Below are 17,217 nucleotides of genomic sequence, written 5' to 3' on the forward strand. Positions count from 1 at the left end.
TGGGGCGACCTATGTGTCAAGCGTGCGCAAATGAGCCCCAAACAGAGCCAGCCATAAGGTATGCAACGGTTACATTCCCGCGACCAATGTTCGAGAAAAAGCCTCCTGTTACTTTGCTACAGAAAGTCAACGTGTTTGTAAAACCAACAAAGGCATAGTATCAATCCGCGCGCTTGTGCAAATATATACCCGCCTACCTTACGCAGTCATGGCAGAGACGGATTTTCGAAGCTCAACGAACCAGATCCCACCATCGGGGAGCGCGGGGGAGGGCACACCCATCACTGACGCTTTAGAGGAAACGCTCGGCCGGTTAAGCAAGAAGGCCGGCGTCAAAGCTACAATCGTCCTCGATCGTTCGACAGGAGCCATACTCAAAACCAGCGGCGACTTTACACAAATACGGCCTTCCAAGGCAGCGAGCGAAAACGCGGGGACGACGCAACCCGATCCATTCTCAAAGGATGTCACATCAGCTACAGCAAACAGCGAAGCCAGCGATGGTGCGGAGCAGCTTGCGGCTATGGTATGGGGGTTCATCGGCGCGGCGGGCACGTTGGTAGAAGATCTTGATACTGAGGTGCGTTGCTAGGCAACTTTTGCTTCCTTCTGTGGCGGTTGCGCTGTCGGCCGAGTCATGAATTAAGAAAAGGATATACGCTGATTGTTTCGAAAACACAGGATGAGCTTAGGCTTTTACGGCTACGGACGAAGAAACAAGAGCTAGTCATCGTTCCCGACCCGAAATACCTCTTGATCGTGATCCACGAGACACTCGCGCCTGCGTCATGAAATGAACCCCTCTCGGATGTTTTACAGGAGATGAAGAAAACTTAGCAAGGGCAAACTCCTCCGTTCCTGGTTAACAGGGAATATGAGGATGAACACTTGGGAAACGCGTGACCAAGACGCGTGCATGGATCAGTGCCATCAACCGCGTGCGTTTCCCGAATTAAACACAAGGTGTAACGTGTCCCTGCAATACAAAATGTTGCACTTAGTTGGGATCTTATTTGCAGCTGTATGTTGGCGGCGTAGGCCAACCAGGGGAAGCCCCAAAAGAGATACCCCGAGATAAAAGTCTCGATAACCTGCCTGTCCACAGCTTCAAGTTTGAGCTGATGAACATGGTCTCTGCAGACCTAGGTCTACTTTTATCACCGAAATTTAATTCACCATGCTTATATATGAATTTGAGTAATGAAATATGAGCATTGGCTGCCTTCTTTATTGCTCCGATGCATGTTGCCGTTCTCACTGTCGCATTCCGTATTTGGGCAAGGCTCAGAGATGAATGACGGTAGTCAGTAATCTACCTGAGGTGGTTGCAATTGATTTTTTTTTAAATGACCTTTCGCAGTCAAGCAGGTGCAGCTTGCATTTCCGTCCTGCACGATGCAGATTCAGCCGACATTAAAAATGAAATGAAAGACCAATAACAACCGCAACGGTGTGACAAATCATCGTTACGACATGTTCTAACGTTTGAGACACGGGTACATGAAAAACAGATCTGCAGGAGAGGGGAGCCTAAATGATCTGATGATAGCAGTTAATCAAAAATCGAGCTTCTTAATATCATCTACCTCTAGGTACCCTATCTTGGTTTAAGATTTTGAAGGTTCACTACGACCTGTCAGAAATTCATTATGGAATCTGCTGAGTTGAAAAGACTCCGATCGGTGTGTGCCAAGACAATAATAAACAACCTGGGACCTCGGAACCAGTTCTAGCCTCGAAGTCGAATAGAAGGTTTGCCCTTACTATCAACAACATTCCGATTAGCATTCAAAATATGCAAGGTTTGACTCTCACAATCTCATGCTTGTCACGAATCACTTTCTGTCTTTGCTTTTATTGTTTCTATCACCTTGCGCCTTTCAACCATACTTCCATTTCAGTGGTAAGTAATCGCCCCCAATCTCTCGTGTACGTATGTACAGTAAGTAGCTACTCGCGCGACACCTGGTTTTGTTATCTTTAGCTGTCTCGTATTACGCTACCGCGATACGTAGAAATTAGGTAGTATTCTGTGCAACCAACCCTGGTATTGCCAAGCATTCGAGATCTAAAACCGGTAATCATGGACTTTTTGGCCCTAAGGCCCACCCGAACAGGCCTTGCAAGCCCAGCTTGCGTCAAGAAACATGAGATCAAATCTCAACTTCAGTAACCGACTACGTGGTAGATAGGTAGCTTCGTCCACTCACGTCAGATCCAGAACATCGACCCCTTGCTCCAACGACAACCAATCTGGCAAGCATAACGAGGCCAGCCCTACTCGGTTCGAAACATTAGGCAGACCTTACAATGCTCACTTATCGGCCCCTATATTTGGTTAGGCAGCACGAGAGTCAGGATGGAAGGATGGCCAGGAGGATGGGACATCAAAGTAGCCTAGCTTGCTAAAGTATGACGTGATTATGTACAGCTCGGGGTAGGTTGTGTAAGGCCCTGGGCTGAAGTTTTTTTTTTTTTTTTTTTTTTTTTTTGTAGTGTACAGTAGAAACCCAAAGTACCTGGTTATGTACTTCGGAGGTAGGTAAAGACAAGCCACTCAAGCAAGCTTGGGTTGCGACGAGAAGCAAGAGTTTAATTATCTATCGCGCCTCGAGGTCGTCGACTCGCCCCATCATGTGCCAAGGTAATGTGCCTAGGTAGGTAATGAACCAACCTATCTCAAAGTAGGTAGGGTAGACCTGCATGAGGTGCCAGATACACCCTACCTGCTGATGAGATTGGCTTGAATTTTGGCTGCAGTTGTGGTCCTGTTTGTTGGAAAGGAGGGTGGGTATCAGGAATTCGGGTCCATATGTAATCAATGCCAGACTGTCCTGGGCAAACCAGCTATGCCGCAATTATCCCGAAGGAACTTCGTCTCTTGATTTGGTTATTTTTAACATTTTGTCATAGATTTATTTTCCTTGGACACCCGGCATAACACCTTTTTATTTTATTTTTTGACACCCCTCGAACATTTATTTGCTTGCTATAGCCCTTTGATAATACGAGCATTACATTACATCTGAGACGGATAGTGATTTACTGAGTGGTGTTGGTGTTCTGGGACCGCCCCTTCTTCACTCTCACTGCTGCCCTCTCAGATGCTAACACGACGTCTTTTGACTTTCTCGTAACCCATCTGATTTCCCAAGGTGCACCTCTTCAACTCACCCACCGCAAACATACAGTACACTTACTTGTACAGAGGCTGACTGACTGACGCATAGCTTTTGAGGGCTTGTCCTTTATTTTCATCCAAATATCTTCTTTCGTGTTGAGACAAACCACATGGAACATACCTGTTTTATTTTTTGAGTTTGCATCCCGCCGGCCTTTTTTTTTTTTTTTTTTCTTTTTTCTTTTTTTTCAGCCAATATCAAGCAAACTGCCAAAACAAAGCACATCGCAACGTCAAGCAAGTCTTCATAATCCCCATTACTTCCTGTCGCAAATCGATCATCCGCCAAGGTATCTTTCTGTCTGCGAAAGCCGCCCCGAATGCTCAGACAAAGCGCCTGCTCTGATCTCCAGCAGGTTGCATTGCCTGACATATTAATGCAACGTCAGTCTATGCCTATGCACAACAGGAAACCTTGACAGCTTGTGGCTTAGATCTAGGGTCTTTGACTACTGTCAAAAGTGCCCGGCCCTGTTTTTATGCTGGGTTGTGGGGTTTGATCTGTTTGTTGATGAAAGAGCGATTGCTTTTTCCTGGGTTCGTCCCTTGAGTCGGAAAAACAAGAAGCAGAAGCAATATAAGCAAACGAGAAAGAAAGCAAAAAGTACTACCACTGGGTCTAGTAGGAGGTGGCAAAGGGCAGCAACTGGCAGGATGCCGTCATTTTCTATACTCCGTCGGTCGGCTAAAGCCCGCAAGCAGTCAGTCCCTGGGAGCGATTCTACAACCCACAGCGACGGATCAACAAGCCCCGATTTTAAGAAAGAGACCGGCGTCGGCAGCGAAAGAGAAAGGCGAGGGTCGGCGCGGGAACTAATTCAGGACCTCATCAACCGATCAATTCGAGGGGCCAGTAGGTCAGGGTCTACTTCTGCAGCTTCTTCGAGTGGCAATTCGAATTCAACGCCATCTGTGGGTTTTGCGCTAGGGGCAACTGGTGGTACCCCTCGGAGAGGGCGGGGGAAGCCCTGCGACGTTGAGCCAGCAAAGACGGGTCTAGCGGTAAGTCAACCTTCCCCACACTTTGATCCCCTCTCCAAGTCAGACCACTGCATGTCTACAGTGGTAGCACAGCGCGCATCCGAGCACCCCGTCAAATCCCCTACTGCTATGACACACGACAATTCCATGGCCTGGTCCAGCTCGGGAAACCCCATCCATCCCAAGCCCATCCAGCAATACTTGGATGGGCGCGTGATCAATATACGCTCTGGGTGGTTCCTGCATCAATCGTATGACGAGGACTCCTCCGAAACCGAATCAGTTGCTGGCTCCAACCACTTCAATGCCAATTGATTCTTTCATTTCACCACCTCGGTCTAGGATTCCCATTCCCATCTTGTGCCTATGGCATGATGAGCATTGTTAGAATCGAGGGTCCCCTATACCTCCCAGCTACCTACCTACCTACCTACCTACCTACCTTTTGCATACCGCCCCCGAATCTAGAGAAGAAAAAAAGCATATACTCAGCCCAATCTTCATCCCGCCTTAGACAGACCCTTGATCTATTCTAGTCCCGATCTGAAGTGAAGCCGGCACCTGGTCAATCGTTAAAGCACGAGGGGGGTCCGCAAAGCTGCAGCGCCCTGTCCCTCAGTACTGCACCCAAGTGTTGCAGTCCTCGCATATGGCCAATTCTTGACCTCTCCGCTAGTCACGGCCAACTTCATTCACCTTTGACAGACGATCATCTCGTTGCCGAATTGTGTACCGCACATGGTTGATCAATGCGTGCCATGGCAGCACAGACATAAAATAGCCATTGAATGGAAGAACTACAAGCTAACATATGCGCCTCAACCCGACCATATGTCGGGCTTGTGTTGTTCCACGTTATAAAAGTCACCACCTCTCAGTCCACGGTCTCCCGTCAACGCAAACAAGCCGCTACCCTCTCCCCCACCGGCGGAAAGTGAACAGCCGGTAAAGCCCAAGCCGGTACTGAAGCTCGCACGCATCATGTCCACACTTAGCGATTCGGAGCTCGAGAAGCTCTTTTCCGGCGCCCCGCAGTTCTTTGCCCGCTCGGAGGGCGTAAACACTGGCGCCCCCAACCCGAGCGTCGCCTTTCCTTGGGATGAGACACTCGAAATCCGCGACCTGACAGATCATACCCAGATCGAGGACGAGGCATGGGGATGCGTGACGGCCTTACCGCACCTCGTGCGGAGCCCTCGGCGGCGCAGCAGCGTTTCGAGCATTGGCAAGATAAAGCGAGCACATTTCTATCCAAAGTGCCGGGAACGGCCGAACATGCTGAGCATGCAAGGTCTCGAGAAGGGTACAGTAGGCTTTTCGGCGGCACTGGAACTGTCGGCTGCCGACGCTCTGCAGGAAGAGCAGTATGGATTCGAAAGCGCAGAAGGTCGCCGACCTGCTCCCGTCATCGAGGCACGACAGAAGATGCTGACTTCCAAGGATGGATTGCGATATCTCGAAGAACCAGCAATAATGGAGCAACTGATCAAAAACGGGCGGCGATATGTCACTAATGATTTAAGAGACAACATGCTCTCAACCGACTTGTATAATGAACTCTTCCTGCACATCCTTCACCCGCCAACTCGAGTCCTCGATCACCAAGACCCCTATAGCCTCTCCGTCCAGATTCAAGCCTTACTGAAGGTGCTCAACACGCCCAACGTATGGGTTGACTTCTCTCATGTCGAATGGCGCATCCGTCTGGGCCAGATTCTCTGGGGTATTCCCAGTATGGCAGACGCCGAGGACGTCGTCGATAGCGAAGAATCTGATGAGAACGATAGCATCGAGGCAAGATCTGAGGAGCGCTACTGGCTATTGTTGCAGATTCTTCTGGCGTGTGAGCTTTGGATCAGGTTAGACGCTATAGTCGAAGCTGATGATGCTGGGACAGAACATATCAAGCCCCGTGAGATCTATCGGTTTCAACAAGAAGCCAAGACCGCAGTTAAATGGTCAATGCTTCTGGCAAAGTCATGGCTTGAAAACATAGAGATAACGAAAGTCGAAGGTCTTAAACCGGAGGACGCAGCCACGCGGCATTCTAGCGCGGGATGGCTTGCAACTTTCACGAAGAGGCTGTCTCTAGCCAGTGATCATGGTGATAAAAGTCTCGCAGCCCCCGCACCAGGGTCGCGACCATCAAGCCGTGCAACGGCTGATCATCCGGCGTACGATATGAGAGGGAAACACGGCCAACGGCAGGTGGATGGACTGACGCATTTTGCACGCCGGCTTAAGTGGCCAGGAATCGATGCGTACGAAGCCCGGATTTCTAACAACGTCCGAGCAGTTTCGGAGAAGACACCTCTGAACACCCCTCTTGCGAGCCCTGCATCCGACATGCCCTCATACTTCGGATCAGCCGCCGTTATGGGAAACGGCCACGGTGCAAAGGCATCAATGCATATAGCTGACCAAGTTAAACGTCAGCCATCTAAGCGCCGGAAAATTGCTGCAGCACTACACCCCGCGGGTTGGCTTTCTAAGAGCTACGTCTCGGGACTTATGCTGCCAGGGGAGGGTCTCAGCCACTTTTTAATGTCGACGCTCTTGGAGAACGACACAGAGGCCATGGCTAAACTGGGCCCAATGGCAAACCTTTGTGGCGGATTTGTGTACAGCGGAAAGAGTTTCTGGAGCACCTCATGTATTGTTGGCCGTGTTATTGCCGCCGGGAAGGGCTCCGTCGAATGTATGGGATGGATCTCGAGCGATGTCACTCCAGCTGGTCTTTCAGACGGATGGGTGAACGTGGAGGTGGCTGAAATCCCTGGTAAGTGATTCAATCTGGAGCCAACTTCTTGGGCGCGAGCCTTTTTGCTGACTCTATACCCTCTGGTTCCAGGGGAGTCATCTCGCCTTGGAAGGCAGGCCAGAATCTGGGGCAAGGCAGCCATTGAACGACAATCTTCCGTTCTAGGCGACGGTGATCTGGGCTCAGTTCTTCCCGCCGACTTCATCATCCCGTTCGAGAATCTTTATAAGGGGGTGCCCCCACCAGCTCTGTGGATTGAGCTTAAGGCTCTGAACCTGTTCGCCCGGCCTGATTCTGAGTGCACCACTCCAGCAGTGGAGTTGGCCACACCCCTGACGCAGTTGACTGAGACCACGGCTAGCAGTAGCAGGACCTCGCCAGAGATTCAAACGTACCCAGCAGCTGTCAAATTCACAGTAGGGAGGATCGACGACTACACCGACTACGGAGATGGACTAGGAGACGATGACGATGAAAAAGAGTATACATTCAACCTCACTCATGATGTTTACTTCGCCACGGCCCATCCATGTGTCCCATCTCAACACGTTAAGGTCCTGAAATCCCCTTCGAGTCCCACGATTCAGCAAATCGATTTAGAATCCAGTTCCGACAGCAGCAACAACGAAAGCTTTTCCAATAAGCGCTCTTGCCCAGTCAACATTACCTGTCACCCTCTCCACAAATACTATACTTATACCGCAATTCACCTCTCTGAGCTTCTTGACCGCCGCGATTCGACCCTAGAGGAGCTACTTAACAATCCCGGCCCAAATGAGGCATATCGTCGTCCGTCAATAGCGCCTGGGCCGCATGGGAATAAGACCGCTCGGGTCCTGGTCGTAGACTGCATCACAGGCTTCCAACCACTGCCTCAGGCACATGAAATCCCACTATCCCCCGTCGTCAGCCGATCAAGCTCGCTGAACACGGCAACTTGGGAAGCCTCACCGCCCAGTGCGCAAGTACCAGTCTTGCAAGAGCCGTCCCCACCGCCGCGTTCAGCATTTGCGGCTCCATTCGCTGCGGCTTCCTCTACTGGCAGTCGTGAAACTTTGAGTTTGAAAACAACACCCCCGATCAACACTAATAACACTGATGCAGATGTGAAGGGCATAGCAGTTGGTGACGCTATGCCCGAATCACCAGGACACAAGATGCACTCAGAGACGCGAAGGCGCCAGTTCGGCTCCGACATGGAAATACTTATCCGAGCGCTCTGTGCTGAGAAGGGCTGGAATGCTCTTGTCAGTCGCAGGCGCAGAGGATGCCTGGCTTGCGCGATCCGTGAGGCAGGGGCGCTTGGGTGGAAAGTCATCATCAGGGTCGATTAGGAGTAAACCTTGGCGGGCTACAGTTGTTACATCATACAGGCTGACTTTTATATGTGGAGTCTTGTGCTTGTCTTTTTATACATCCCCTCTTTTTTTCAAGCAACAACGTTGGTAATGAATGATGGAAGCGACTTACGATGTTTTTTTATTAGTAAATATGACAGGCAGATGTGTTTCAGAATGGGATATGCATGGCACATGTTTGTAAGAAAAAAAGGAATCTTGGGAGCAGGCTGGGGCACTTTTTTGTCGTCCGAGATACCCTCTTTCTATTTATCTCAACTCTTGAATAAAGCGCTCTGGGCACAGGCATCAGTATACGTATTCTGGATTGATGGTGACAGTATGACAGTCAACTCAAGCCAGAGGAATGGTTGAGCGATGACGATTAGCTCTTTCGGTCAGACCATAGGTGGCATATTTCCTAGAAAACAAGTCATGGCACCTGGTGATTTTGTAAACTAACAAAGCCGGCGTCTGATATGTCACAATTCTGGTACAATATGTAACCAGGGTTGTGGTAGGTCGATGTTTATGTGTTGTCGTTTGGGTTTCATCCCGAGTAATCCGGTCCTTCCAAGAGTAAAGATGATAAAAGAAAGGGAGTACTTGAATCAAATGTGCATGATCCCCGCCAACAGGCAGTTATTTGCCTTCGTTGTATATTCGTCGGAGAAGTCAATAGCCCCCTTTGGCATATGTACACAGTAGAGCATAAACGCAGATTTCCACTCAATTTAGCCAGATAGCGAGGCAGAAGTCGCAAAAAACAAACGAACGTAAACCTCATAACCATTCGTAACCTCTTCACAAATCCGCAAGCTCTCCAATGCTCCACTCCTTCCATCCTGGCTTCTCCCCTGGAAGGCGCAAAGATTCCCATTCTTCCCTTGTGACATCCTTCCACTCCTCAACTGGGATCCAGCCAATATAAGCGCGGTCGCCGAAGCCACCGACCCAGTAGACCTTGGTCACCACAAGACGCACCCACTCAGCCTCGTGGATCGGGTTCCCGGGGAGCCAGTACTTGGCATCCGGGTGGGTGTTGACGTAGCATGCCGCCACGCTCAAGTGCTTTGCCGGCTCAATCCTCTCGAGGTAGCCCATGAGCGAGAACCGCGGAAGGTTGGCGGCAGAGTACGGCACGGTGTCGGGCCGATCCTCTTTGGCGCCGCCGTCGCCAACACCAAAGAAGCTCAAGACGCTCGACGCCCACGAGCTTGATCTGATGCGCTTGCTGGGTGGGTAGGGTGGAACCCAGGCCAGCGCCAGGCTGATGTTACTCCCATGCGCGACGTTGCGGAACGACGTTCCGATCTTGAGGGAGAGGATGGTTGGGTTTCCGCCCTCCTCGCAGTCGGCTATGTAGTCGTTCATGCCGATCGGTATGCCGGCGACTTCAGGATGGCTCTGAGACGCGGGGAAGACGGTGGAGAAGGTTGCCAGCGGGGTGAGGGCGAGGATGCGCCGCGCCATGGCGGCCGATTCGCGCGAGGTCGGGATCCTGGTGGAAGAGTCCGAGGAAGGTGGGTTCGAGAAGAGGTATGATGGATTCGGCGGCGGCGGCGGCGGCGGCGACCCTTCGTGGCCCGGGGCGGCTGCTGCGTTTGCCGCGGAAGACGCGACGAGAAGCAGAAAGCCGGAAAGTTTCATCGTGGCGGACAGTCCTCTAGACTTGTCGGAGGAGGTCGAATGTCTGAAGAACAATGGGAAACAAACGACGTCCAAGGAGGTTTTACGAGGAATGAAAGTTCGCAGGTAGAAATAGAATTGGTATTTAAACTTGACGGGAAGTGTAACTAAGTTGTATACTACATAAGTTTGGGAAAAGATCCGAAGGTTTCTGTGGTGGCAATGCTGGGCTGCCAACCGAAGATGGTCTCATGAGGGGAAAGGATCAAGGCATGACCCCTGGACCGGGCCCGACAAGGGACAGGCATAAACGGTTCAGCGGTGGGGCGACGTCGGCCTTTAGCGCTCTTGGCTGGACTGGCAGCGTGACTTGTTGGCTTGGCGAGCAAGTGTGCTAGTGATGAAGAGAGGGATACTAAAAGCTCGGAGACCATGTAAGGATACAGCAGCTGTGCAAGCCCCGGCTATGATACAATTAAAGCCTTGCTGGAAGAAACTGTCTCCTCCAATTCACGCTGTTGGAAATGCATCTGCTGTGCATCCTGTCAGTCAAAGCCGCTGAAACAGTAAAAGAAACCCCACAGCAGTCAGAGATGGGTGGAGCTAGCCTTGAATGCCAAGACATCTAATCAATCAGATCAGTTGATGCCTGAGGCCTCAAGAACTACCATGGTCTGACCTTGCCTGCTTGTCGGCTGCTGGCCTGTATCCACTCGTTGCCGAGCCAACGTACTTGTCCCACCTGCCCAGTCCGATCTACCTTAGATAACCTACCTTGCCTTGCGTGGTGGGATGCAAGCCAGCGTGTGGGCGCCCCTCATTTTAACACCTAAGGTACACAGGCGGTCTGTTCATTCATGTCATCCCGGCTTTGCCCAAACAATCAAGTATTTGTTTTGCTGCCTTGTTCCCTGTTTGGGAGATGCAAGCACTATCAATACATAAAATCCTCAATTGATTGAACCGAGTATTTTTTGGACGATTCTGCAGATCTGTCCTGCCTGTGTCCGCATTTTAACCATCAAGCACATAAACACCCCACGAAGGCCGATCCTGGATTTTCTTGACTTGACTGTTGTCGTCATTTCGCGTTTAGACTTTTTAGTCCGCCGAGCATCTTTCGGTGACAGTGCCTACTTTTCTCCGCCAACCGATAGCACGTACTACTGACCGCAGTGAGACCTTCGCGTCAATCTCGCGACCCTTCTCGCCATGGCGAGCTTCATTGGCACCCTTTTCCCTACTGGGAAGCAGGAACGGACTGAGCGCCCGGGAACGCCCAATCGCAACAGCTTCGTCAACCCGGCCAGCACTCCCCAAGGAAGTCCCAGCAAAAAGACCGTCCCTCCCGGTGCAAACGAACTACCCAACGCTCTGGAGGGCATGAAGCTCATACCGCCAGTCCTCGATCCATCCATCAAGCTCGGCCGGCCACAGAGCGTCGTGACCCCTCTATCACCCGGCCGAAACAATGTGCAAGCCACGGACGAGTCCGTCTTCGTCGACGATAGCGTGCTGCATAAATCGACAGCCGCCCCCGGAGCGCATATGATGAAGCACGGCCAAGAGAACACCCCTCCACCATTGAGCTCTGCACGAGCTGGTGGCGGGCTCAATATCGCTCATTCCAACACAGACCAGCAGGCCGCCCCTAGCCACAGCCATGCTGCCGTGTCTCGTCACGAGCACTATCTTCGGGATAGACCGACGACGCCAGCCACGAGACGATTTAACACAAACCGTGGCCTGACGCCAGAGGAGCTGGAGATCTTAAAGAAGCCAAGCATTAAGAGGCTTGTCAATGTCACACAGCTTTGTGAGTGGATATTAGCTTCTGAATTTGTGGCAACTCATGGAATATTCCCACTGACACCTCTGCTTTTGCTGTGCCGTCTGTATAGATTTCCTGGACTATTATTTCGATCTTCTCACCTACACCGGCGCTCGCCAGAACAGACTGGCCGCTTTCAAGGCGGAGTACCCGCCCCCACCAGAGACAGATGAGGAGACATACGCAGCAATGTGGCACAAGTATACGGGTCGCGAGCGCGCGAACCTGCGGAAGAGGCGTGTCAGGCTTCGGCAGGGTGACTTCCAGATCCTCACCCAGGTAGGCCAAGGTGGCTACGGTCAAGTATTTTTGGCACAGAAGAAAGATACGCGCGAGGTTTGCGCACTCAAGGTCATGAGCAAGAAACTTCTCTTCAAACTCGACGAGGTTCGCCATGTCTTGACTGAGCGCGACATCCTGACTACTGCCAAGAGTGAATGGCTGGTCAGACTTCTCTACTCTTTCCAGGACGATAAGAGTATCTACTTGGCGATGGTACGCATTTCTCCTATCCCTTGGCTTTCACGAGACCCTGGACCACATGTGCTGATATATAAGTGACAGGAATATGTGCCCGGTGGAGACTTCCGCACACTTCTTAACAACACGGGCGTTCTCTCAAATCGGCATGCTCGCTTCTACATTGCCGAGATGTTCTGCTCCGTGGATGCTCTTCATCAGCTAGGATACATCCACAGAGATCTCAAGCCAGAGAACTTCCTCGTTGACTCGACAGGACATGTCAAACTCACAGATTTCGGACTGGCTGCTGGAGTGTTGGCGCCCGGAAAGATCGAGTCGATGCGGTTACGGCTTGAGAAAGCCTCGGAGACCTCAGTGCCCTTTGGGAAGCCGATGGACCAGCGCACAATAGCCGAGCGACGAGAAGGCTACCGGTCTATGAGGGATAGGGATGTCAACTATGCCAAGTCGATTGTCGGCTCACCAGACTACATGGCACCTGAGGTACTGCGGGGCGAGGAATACGACTTTACTGTGGACTATTGGAGTTTGGGATGCATGCTGTTCGAGGCACTCACCGGCTTCCCCCCATTCGCGGGTGCGACGGCAGAGGAGACCTGGCGCAACCTGAAGCACTGGAAAGAGGTCCTAAAGCGCCCCGTGTGGGAAGACCCCAACTACTTCCTCAGTAACCGGACCTGGGGCTTTATCACAACGTGTATCAACTCGCGCTCGAGGCGCTTTGCCAACATCCGGGACATCTACGCCCACCAGTACTTTGCCGAGGTCGACTGGGAGACTCTGCGCGAAACCAAGGCGCCTTTCGTACCGGAACTCGACTCGGAAACCGATGCCGGTTACTTTGACGACTTCAGCAATGAGGCAGACATGGCCAAATACAAGGAGGTGCACGAGAAGCAGCAGGCACTAGAGACCATGGCAGAGCGTGATGATGAAATGGGCAAATCACTGTTTGTTGGCTTCACATTCCGCCACCGCAAGCCTCAGGGAGAAGAAAGTAGCAGCCCACGAAAGCCTTTGACAGCAGACACATTCCAGGCAGAGACGTTCGGCACCATGCTGTAGGGACAGCAAAAGAGCTCAAAAACTACACAGCAGCACTGGCCAGGCGGCCAGCATCAAGATCGGCACTCTCAGCCACCACATTCTCACCACCTCCGTCACTCACAATACAATGGTGACTTGGATGACAGTCGTTGCAGCGGGTTGGCGGAAGACTACTACCCCGACCACATGGAGGTGAGCTACTATGGCGACTACGGGAGTACCAGTAGCCGAATGACAGACATGTCCCTCTTTGGGCGCGTTTGCGATAAGGTCACTGAGCGCCGGTCATATGGGCACCGCATATATCGTGACCAACACAAGGCAGAACAGACGGCTTTCCGTCTGACAAAGCGATGAGCATTGACGAGGACGTCATTTGGGGATGGAAGCGGTCACAGATGTTCCTAGCCATCAAAGTCAGAAGATGAAAGGGGGCCCGCCTTTTCAACTTTGGTAGGAATTTGTCTTGCCCTGCCCAAAAGCCCTTTTAAGTCTGGGTTATTTTATTTTCTACATCCATTAGCCTGTCCAACGCATTGGTTCTCATCCAGTCAATCATGCATCTTCTCTCCTTTTTGTCTTGAGTTTACCCCTACCAACTATCAATTGCATGTTTGGGATTGAACGTTTTTTTTTTTAATGTTTTTGTCGGGATGGGTTTATGTAAACATGGCGAACTGGTCTTTATCCTTCGGTTGCGTCAATGGGATATGAGAGCATAGGGTAATGCGGCAATACCGCTAAATCATCTTGTGTATTGGAAGCCTTGGCTTATTTTGTTTTTACTGCCTCATTTGGCATTCGATCGTGTCCCTGGCTTTTCTTTTATGAAAAAATCAGGGATGCCAGGGGGGGATGCCGGTAATACACATTGTGTTAGATCAAGTAAGGGACATTTGATAATATGCTATTCAGACTGACTCCATCAGACAAAAAGAAGAAGATACCCTCTCTGGAATTTCAAGTCGCCGCAAGCCGGTAACACTCAGTCACTTGCCTTGGGGGGCGCAGGCGACACAAGCGTCAACTTTTTGCCACAAAGGGTTGCCATTGGTGATGACGGCAGGACCATACCGTACTGCCTTGAGCATTGTCGGAGAATCGGTGCGGGAGCCTCCGATAGTCCCATCCATGTCATGTTAGTACTGTACGACCAAAGAGCGATACTCAAGTGCCACACCTTGGCAAAAGGTGCACCGCCTCGACTCTTCAGTATGCTAATTATAAATAGGACGCTTGTCTGGCGAAGGCTTGCAGATCATGGGCATCAAGGCATGAACAAACCTGCTGAACGGTGAAAGCACAGGCAGCTCGGCGTTCCCCAAGCACGGTCGTTGCTTTTGTGCTAGGAACGGTTTGCTAGCTCTCACAAGCGTACGCCAGGCTTGGTATGAAGAAATATCTATCCGTAATTCTATTCTAGTTTTAGGTCCTAGGTTCTAGGCCTAGAACTAGAGAAGCTAGAACTAGAGTTAACCTTAATCACCGGGGACAATTTCTGCAACATGCCATGGCCAGCCAGGCCTTCTGTACTAACCATCAGCCTGCTTACCGTCGTGTCAGCAATTGTACTTTATCAGAAACAGTGCTTCACCTTGAGAACTCCGGGTTTTTCAATAAACAAAGCTTAGAAATAATCATTGGAGAGACCATCAAGGTCAAACTCTCAAAAGAACACAACCACTAAACTTCACACAGGGAATCTTGGCAGTCTTTGTGGCGCCGATCGACATAGGTTTGGCTGTCTGTGGCATCGGGTGCCCGGACATACCCCAGGAAGATGCCCGAAATCCGGTACACAGCAGATTTTTCTCATCCCTTTGCCTTACTACTCCCTTGCATTGGACAAGTCGCTTCAGCGGGTTCTCCTTGCTCTGACCTCCCCCATCAGCAGATCTGCAGTGCGCCTTCATGTCTTGCAAACAAAGCAAAACAAACAAGGGGAGAGCATGTCTTTTTAGTCAACAGAAACTTTGTTAAACAGTAACGTGAGTGTGAGTACGCGCGGCTACCCCCAACGTGTGGCTTCGGGGCTGGCTGTGGATGCTTTCCTGTCAGCCTTCATTCGCACCTTGTTTGCCATTGGCTTGCTTGTACACCGAAAGAGGCAACGTAATGATGAATTACTTCATAAGGGTTCTCGTGATCGCCATGTGTTTGTGTGTGTGTGTGTGTGTGTATGGAGCATGTGTGTGTTGGCTGGGCGTCGTTTCTTTTCCCCTCCCCTTCCTGCTTGTTCGTCCGAGTTAGTATCGGGTTGCCTTGCCGTATGCACTCTCAAGCCCTACCTTCGCCCGGGACAGCATTCCTCGGGTCCCCTGATCTCATATAAGCAACCACTTTTGACTGACCGCTTGCTGCACGACCCTTCTTCTTTTCCCCATATTCATCTGCAAGTCCATCTGAAACATGGGTAATAAGCCTCACTAGCATAGAAAAAGAAGGCGCTTGCATCCATGCATGCATGCATGCATGCTGCAGGCTCACGCGTGTACGGGTACGTTGATCCCTGCAGGACCTAGACACAACGATCATGATGTAACCAAGTCAAGCCTTTTCCTTCTGTTCCCGTCTGTGCCAAGAGGATCTGTGAATCACTTTTGCAATGTCTTTGGGTCTGAGTACAGAATCGAAGAAAGAAAAAAACGGTATATATACGAACAAAGATACCCCTAAAACAGCTTACCGGATCTCTGGTTCAGCATCAGACTCAGATCTCATCGACTGTAGACTGATACAACAACGACAAAACATCAGTTCAAACACTTCCATCCTTATCATCTCAAGGACTAGACGAACAGTCTTCAGCAAACTTTCTTCACCCGCATTATCACTTTCACCAACCGAACAACAGACAAGATGAAGGCCGCAACCATCACTGCCATCCTGGCCCCTGCAGCCATGGCTAACGCTGAGTGGTGGGGAGGAGCTCCTGGCTGTGCTGTAAGTTGTTGATCCTCCCCTTACTCTGTTCTTGTACCTTGCATTGCATACCACATCATCACCATCATGATGGTCGAACCACGCACCCAAAACAAAACCCTCCCCAAGCATGACCCTGGCTAATCCTCCTCCCCTCGCACAAAAATTAGGCCACTTGCATGTCCTCGGCCTGGAACAATGCCAACTCGTGGCCCTCGGCGACCTCTTTCTGCGCCACGCCTACCCCGACCGTCGCCGCGTGCGTCTCGACCGCCTGTGCCGCCACCCCGACCGCCTGGTCCAGCTTCTCCGCCATGTCGTCCAACCTCTGCAGCCAGTGGTCGTCGTGCACGGCCAGCGGGTCCGACGCGGTCCGCACCATCACCGCGACGGGCGGCACCTGGGGCGGCGGCTGGTTCAACGACGCGGCCAGGGGCTGGGACGACGCCAGCCGCAAGGAGTGGGAGGACAAGTGGAAGAGCCGCGGCGGGCCCGGCGGCCCCTTCCCCTGGAAGCGCGACGGTCCCCAGTTTGGCCCCGGCGGCCCCAAGGCCCTGACCTCGGGTCAGGTCTACACCGTCACGGGCTGCGACTGGAACGACGGCTACTGGGGCGGCTTCGGCTGGGGTGCCGGCTTCGGCGGACCCTGGGGCTGGGGCACGGGCTGGACCGCCATGGCCACGTCGACCGGCCTCGTCACCCGCACCATCACCAGCAACGGTGCCGTCGTCACCACCACCGAGGCCGCCACCATCGGCGTCGCCGTCAGCGGCACCGTCACCACCACCTCCACCTTTGGCTTCGTCCAGGCCCAGGCCACGGCCACGGGCAGCAGTGACGCCGGCCGCGTCGCCGCCAACGGCGCAAAGGTCGTCGGTGCCGTGCTCGGCGGTGTCGTTGGTGTCGCTGCGCTTCTGTGAAAAAGAACAGAAGTTGAAGACAAAACAAAACAATTGACAAGCGAACTCTTCGCTACCTCGAGATGATGGATGATAACAAACGCACACACTTTTAATGTCCCCCTCTTTTTTTCACGGCTTTTCAC

The 17,217-nt window shown here is 51.8% G+C and overlaps 7 protein-coding genes across 7 annotated transcripts; 6 read left to right on the forward strand and 1 right to left on the reverse strand.

The window, feature by feature from the left end:
* Positions 1-31: 31 nt before the first annotated feature.
* Positions 32-1,172, forward strand: PgNI_10637 (uncharacterized protein). Its single transcript, XM_031130610.1, has 2 exons — positions 32-580; positions 682-1,172. The coding sequence occupies exons 1-2, from the start codon at positions 209-211 to the stop codon at positions 790-792; spliced, it is 483 nt and encodes a 160-aa protein (XP_030979734.1). The 5' UTR covers positions 32-208; the 3' UTR covers positions 793-1,172.
* Positions 1,173-3,397: 2,225 nt separating this feature from the next.
* On the forward strand, positions 3,398-3,559 carry PgNI_10638 (uncharacterized protein; the record flags this gene model as incomplete). The annotated part of the gene is made up of 1 exon (XM_031130611.1): positions 3,398-3,559. A coding segment is annotated over one exon (162 nt), but the record flags the coding sequence as incomplete, so codon positions are not given.
* A 276-nt stretch (positions 3,560-3,835) lies between these two features.
* On the forward strand, positions 3,836-4,477 carry PgNI_10639 (uncharacterized protein; the record flags this gene model as incomplete). Its single annotated transcript, XM_031130612.1, has 2 exons — positions 3,836-4,183; positions 4,223-4,477. The coding sequence occupies 2 exons, from the start codon at positions 3,836-3,838 to the stop codon at positions 4,475-4,477; spliced, it is 603 nt and encodes a 200-aa protein (XP_030979740.1).
* Positions 4,478-4,625: 148 nt separating this feature from the next.
* PgNI_10640 (uncharacterized protein) lies at positions 4,626-8,693 on the forward strand. The gene is made up of 2 exons (XM_031130613.1): positions 4,626-6,941; positions 7,014-8,693. Exons 1-2 carry the CDS (start codon positions 5,144-5,146, stop codon positions 8,255-8,257), a joined length of 3,042 nt encoding a protein of 1,013 aa, XP_030980210.1. The 5' UTR covers positions 4,626-5,143; the 3' UTR covers positions 8,258-8,693.
* Positions 8,694-9,064: 371 nt separating this feature from the next.
* Positions 9,065-9,910, reverse strand: PgNI_10641 (uncharacterized protein; the record flags this gene model as incomplete). Its single annotated transcript, XM_031130614.1, has 1 exon — positions 9,065-9,910. The coding sequence occupies one exon, from the start codon at positions 9,908-9,910 to the stop codon at positions 9,065-9,067; it is 846 nt and encodes a 281-aa protein (XP_030979992.1).
* An 863-nt stretch (positions 9,911-10,773) lies between these two features.
* Positions 10,774-14,239, forward strand: PgNI_10642 (uncharacterized protein). Its single transcript, XM_031130615.1, has 3 exons — positions 10,774-11,705; positions 11,791-12,215; positions 12,285-14,239. Exons 1-3 carry the CDS (start codon positions 11,102-11,104, stop codon positions 13,266-13,268), a joined length of 2,013 nt encoding a protein of 670 aa, XP_030980211.1. The 5' UTR covers positions 10,774-11,101; the 3' UTR covers positions 13,269-14,239.
* Positions 14,240-15,792: 1,553 nt separating this feature from the next.
* PgNI_10643 (uncharacterized protein) lies at positions 15,793-17,092 on the forward strand (the record flags this gene model as incomplete). The annotated part of the gene is made up of 2 exons (XM_031130616.1): positions 15,793-16,193; positions 16,343-17,092. The coding sequence occupies exons 1-2, from the start codon at positions 16,110-16,112 to the stop codon at positions 17,090-17,092; spliced, it is 834 nt and encodes a 277-aa protein (XP_030979993.1). The 5' UTR covers positions 15,793-16,109.
* Positions 17,093-17,217: the final 125 nt, after the last annotated feature.

This window comes from Pyricularia grisea, chromosome VII, assembly GCF_004355905.1.
Source record: "Pyricularia grisea strain NI907 chromosome VII, whole genome shotgun sequence".
NCBI classification, from domain to species: domain Eukaryota; kingdom Fungi; phylum Ascomycota; class Sordariomycetes; order Magnaporthales; family Pyriculariaceae; genus Pyricularia; species Pyricularia grisea.

Bases quoted from the DNA above. Each gene is read 5' to 3' on its own strand.
- PgNI_10640 (XM_031130613.1), top strand. From the start codon at position 5,144: ATGTCCACACTTAGCGATTCGGAGCTCGAGAAGCTCTTTTCCGGCGCC. The intron at 6,942-7,013 runs GTAAGTGATTCA...CTCTGGTTCCAG, and splicing joins GGAGGTGGCTGAAATCCCTG to GGGAGTCATCTCGCCTTGGA.
- PgNI_10637 (XM_031130610.1), top strand. From the start codon at position 209: ATGGCAGAGACGGATTTTCGAAGCTCAACGAACCAGATCCCACCATCG. The intron at 581-681 runs GTGCGTTGCTAG...TCGAAAACACAG, and splicing joins TAGAAGATCTTGATACTGAG to GATGAGCTTAGGCTTTTACG.
- PgNI_10642 (XM_031130615.1), top strand. From the start codon at position 11,102: ATGGCGAGCTTCATTGGCACCCTTTTCCCTACTGGGAAGCAGGAACGG. The intron at 11,706-11,790 runs GTGAGTGGATAT...CCGTCTGTATAG, and splicing joins TGTCAATGTCACACAGCTTT to ATTTCCTGGACTATTATTTC. The intron at 12,216-12,284 runs GTACGCATTTCT...TATAAGTGACAG, and splicing joins AGAGTATCTACTTGGCGATG to GAATATGTGCCCGGTGGAGA.